At 39.9% G+C, this 4,750-nt stretch overlaps 1 protein-coding gene across 1 annotated transcript; it reads right to left on the bottom strand.

Annotated features, from left to right (window-relative positions):
- Nucleotides 1-2,920: 2,920 nt before the first annotated feature.
- LOC131395704 (olfactory receptor 4P4-like) lies at nucleotides 2,921-4,423 on the bottom strand. The gene is made up of 2 exons (XM_058527543.1): nucleotides 3,784-4,423; nucleotides 2,921-3,207 (listed from the first exon to the last, which is right to left on the bottom strand). Exons 1-2 carry the CDS (start codon nucleotides 4,421-4,423, stop codon nucleotides 2,921-2,923), a joined length of 927 nt encoding a protein of 308 aa, XP_058383526.1.
- Nucleotides 4,424-4,750: the final 327 nt, after the last annotated feature.

The following is a 4,750-nucleotide window of genomic DNA, read 5'->3' as shown; positions in this document are numbered from 1 at the left end:
ATGTTATCCCTTTCTCATTTAAACATATCCAGGAGATTAAAACATTTATCACATATCAGAACCTCCAGAATTTCACTGTTTTTTATAGTAACTGAGTGGGAATGCCTCATTTCGACAGTGTTCTGATGTGTCCAGTTCTTGCATGGTGGCCAGTTTTGTTTTGTTTTGAGGCATAATGCAACTTCATCACTTTATTCACATCTTCAAAATAGTGTTTACTGTGCACTTTTAGTATGAAAAATCTGCAAATTAAGTGCACCACCGGGTAGAGAGAGACAAACAATGCTGAACTTCCATGCCAGTTAACGTACAGTCAAACATCACATGTACAGAGCACAAAAGTTCAATTTCAGCAAAGACTAAGATAACACTTCTATTTTACACATGAGAAAAATAAGAACTACATGAATTATATCCAAACGTACTCTGAAGTCTGGAATTAAGCCCCATCAAGCTCAACCTAGATCAGCTGAACCCCAGCTTACCAAAAGACACAAAACAGAGAATTAAATGCTTATTGTACAAGCCGTGAGTTTTGAAATGGCTTGTTACATGGCGTAACTGAGCTGGCTGATCCAACAATAGCATGGTCAAACTGTAGAAGTGGGAATTCTGAGGCATATTCTTGAATTAATAAAACCTCTAATATATTTAGTGTAAGGTACTTTGACAGTATAAGAGGCCAACTAGAGAGAATGGACATGAAGGACAGCACAGAACCTTGGTCATGTACATAAAGGACAAATTCTAAATACCTAAGTGTGCAGCCAGTCTCCCTCCCACTATTTCATCCATGGATAACACACAGGAAGAGAAGGACATAATCTAACCACACTTGGGTAGATTCATTTTCACCCCTCTTTTGTTAATAAATTATATGAAGAGAGTTAACAAAAGATAAACATGAGCCATATGCAAACATACTTCTGAAAGTTCTGTCTTCTTTTGGGAGAAACCAAATAGCGAATTTATCACAATAAGCAAGTTTAATTCATTACCAGAGAATGTGGCCTACATATGCATCAATAACAGGCTTATAAAAAATAAACACCAGAATTAGCCTCGTGGCTGTAGACATTTCTGTTCACCTTAACCGTCCTGAATTGAATAGTCCCAGCAGGAGGTAATTGCCACCAGATCATCAACATCAAATATAAACCGTGACTTGATCTGCTATTGTCTTTGTTATCTCCTTTTCAATATACTTCATTACTTTTCTTCCTCCCCTTATGTTCTAAGTTCTCTGACTTTTCAGACAGTACACATGTCAGGGGTTTTTTGGAAGAGAAAAACTATTGCTGAAATCTTGACCAAACTATGGCTAATTTCTGCAAATGTACTCCTCACCTTAAAACTTGGATTGCTGTTGAACAAGGGACAATAATAATTTAAGTACATACAATACAATTTCTTAGCGTGGACTATGGTGGAGAGGATGGAGCACCAGAAAAAGACAGAAATGTCCATATTTGAACACTTGGTGAACCCACCCAATAGCCTCAGTTCCTCAGGTGTGTGTTGTGCTAGTGGATGACCCTAGAGGACATCAGAAGTCCCTTCCAATTCACAAAGCTTGAGGATTCTTGTATAAATTAAGGACATGCATCAATGTACCAAAGATGATCTTGGCTTATGCCCCAGTTTTCAGTTGGTTTTACCTGCTTCTTGGTCTAATCTTCTTTAGTTCTCCCTAGAATAGGGGCCTCCCTGAGTGGAAAAGAGGCAGATTTGCATAGTTTGGATGGTAGAACAAAACATCAAAATATGCTAATTAGCATAAGGAGCAGTGAAGATTAACAAAATGCACCCCAGGAACATCCATTTATTCAGTTATGTGTCTTCTTGAGCCCAGGCCCTTTCACAGGATGGGAGATTTTCTATGTTGCACATTTACATAGAGCATTAAGTTGTATACTAAGGAAGACTTTTAAAATGAGGTAATAAATACAGTCATAGAATTACACTTAGAGGCTTGAAAAAGATGTTCATCATCCAGTTTGAAACTTCTAGTTGCAGTCATCTCTCAGTATCCACGGTGGATTTGTTCTAGGACTCCCCCATACCAAAATCATCTAATGCTCAAGTCCCTTGTATAAAAAGGCATAGTTACTTGGATATAACCTATGCACATCCTCCTGTATACTTTAAATCATTTCTAGATTACTTATAATACCTAAATCAATATAAATGCTATGTAAATAGTAGTTATACTGTATTATTTAGGAAATAATGACAAGAAAAATGTCTGTACATGGTCAACTATCTTAGGCCTTTGGATCCATGGTGGGTTGAGTCTGCAGATGGGGAACCTGCAAACATGGAGGGCAGACTGTACTGTAATACACCACTGACAGGGTACTAAGAATTAATGACAATAACTGCCATTACTAAAGTGTGAGTAGTATAACACATTGCATTGCACTATTTTAGAAACATGATGTTAATATAAAGAATCAAAATATACTACACGTAAAATTTTTGGCATTTATTTTTTTATTGCAATGGAAACCTCAAAAATATGGAAGTGCTTAGGACTCTAGCTGTGAGAAGTGTCTCCGCCAAGATATCTGTTTCTTAAAGCAGGGCACAACTGCCAAACCATACAGTCTCTACAATTTGCCCTGATAAAAGTGCTATAATGTCCACTATGTCAGGGATCATAAAAAACAGTAAGGTCCAGAATGTAAGGCATATATTCCAAATCGTCAGAGCTGGAAGAGACCTGGAGATCATCTGATCCACTCCCGGTCTATACAGTCTAAGAAAAGCAACAGAAAGAGAGTGGCTGAGGGGCCTTTTCTCTTCAAGGCTTGCAACTTTTGATGACAGCACACCACGTCTCTGTACCTGCTGTATTTGTTGACATTAATGATTTTGTGGATAGAGCAGGATTTACCGAAGGGCTTGAACACCAGAGGCCTCATTTCCCTTCAAACAGTTTGTCTCGGCACCACACTTTCCTCATGGCATTCTTCATGTCTGTGTTTCTCAGCATGTAGATGAGAGGGTTGAACATGGGGGCAATCATGGTGTAAAACAGGGCAAAAACCTTGTCGTTACTGACAGAATCAGCTGTGGGGACATAGGTGAAGATGAGGGGCAAGAAGAACAAGAACACAACAGTGATGTGTGAGCTGCAGGTGGAGACGGCTTTGCGGCGGCCCTCCGAGGAACGGGTCCTCAGGGTGGACAGGATGATGATGTAAGCTATTCCACTGCTGGGTATTTATCCAAAGAACTTGAAAACACCAATTTGCAAAGGTACATGCACCCCTGTGTTCATTGCAGCGTTATTCACAATAGCCAAGACTTGGAAGCAACCTAAGTGCCCATCAAGGGACGAATGGATAAAGAAGCTGTGGTATGTATACACAATGGAACACTACTCAGCCATAAGAAACGATGAAATCCAGCCATTTGTGACAACATGGATGGACATTGAGGGTATAAAGCAAAGTGAAATAAGTCAGAGGGAGAAGGTCAAATACCGTATGATTTCCTTCATTAAGTAGTAGATAATAACAACAATAAACAAACACACAGGGACAGAGATTGGATTGGTGGTTACCAGAGGGGAAGGGGGGAGGGAGGAGGGTGAAAGGGATAATTCGGTACATGTGTGTGGTGATGGGTTGTAATTAGTATTTTGGTGGTGAACATGATGTAATCTATGCAGAAATAGAAGTACAATGATGTACACCTGAAATTTTTACAATGTTATAAACCAATGTTACTGCAATAAACAAAAAAAATGTGGAAAAAAAAATAAATAAATAAATAAAGAAATTACCAAGGCAACAAAAGTCAAAATGGACAGCACCCCTGTGGTGGTAATGATCGTGATGACTGACAGGCAGGTGTCCGTGCAGGTCAGCTTCAGCAGGGGGAAGACATCACAGAAATACTGGTCTATCTGATTGGGGCCACAGAAGGGAAGTTCAATAATAATCAGTACATGCAGGATTGAATGGATAAACGCTCCAATAATAGAGGCCGTCACAAGGACATAGCACACCCGTCTGCTCATGATGACCATATAGTGAAGGGGTCTGCAGATGGCTGCATAGCGGTCATAGGCCATGGCCACCAAGATGAAGATCTCAGTGGCACCAAAGAAGTGGGCATAAAACATCTGGGACAAGCAGCCGTTGTAGGAGATGGTCGACCGCTCGGCCAGTAAGTCTGTGATCAGTTTGGGGGCCACCGTGGACGTGAAGCAGATGTCCATGAAGGACAGGTAGCTGAGGAAAAAGTACATGGGCTGCTCACTGAGGCGGCTGCCCCTGATGGTGAGAAGAATGAGCAGGTTTCCTGAGAGAACTGCGATACAGAAAAGTGAGAACAGGACAAAGCAGGCAACCTTCTCATGCTCATCACTAAAAAGTCCCAGGAGGATAAATTCTGTGACATTTTCATGCCCCATTGCTTCTGTGGGTTTGATTATGTGGAGGGGGAAGTTAATATACCTGAAACACTCGACTTTTTGAAATTATTGATTTATTTAAAAAGTCATTAATTTATTCAATAAAAATATATCGATTGCGTATCACTATAATTGGTGCTAAGGGTACAGCAGTGTACAAAATACATACAATCTCTACCGACAGGTAGAGTACTGTAGAGCAGACATACAGTAACAATGATAGCACACATCACCAATTAATTGCAATTATGCTGAGTTCCAAATTCTCTCACTTTCCACGAATAACAAGATGAATACTTAAAAGATGAAATGTTCTTTTTCAGGTCA

The sequence above is a fragment of the Diceros bicornis genome, chromosome 31 (assembly GCF_020826845.1).
Source record: "Diceros bicornis minor isolate mBicDic1 chromosome 31, mDicBic1.mat.cur, whole genome shotgun sequence".
Classification (NCBI taxonomy): domain Eukaryota; kingdom Metazoa; phylum Chordata; class Mammalia; order Perissodactyla; family Rhinocerotidae; genus Diceros; species Diceros bicornis.
The sequence above is the reverse complement of the archived record's forward strand: the minus strand, read 5'-3'. Positions and strand labels throughout refer to the sequence as shown.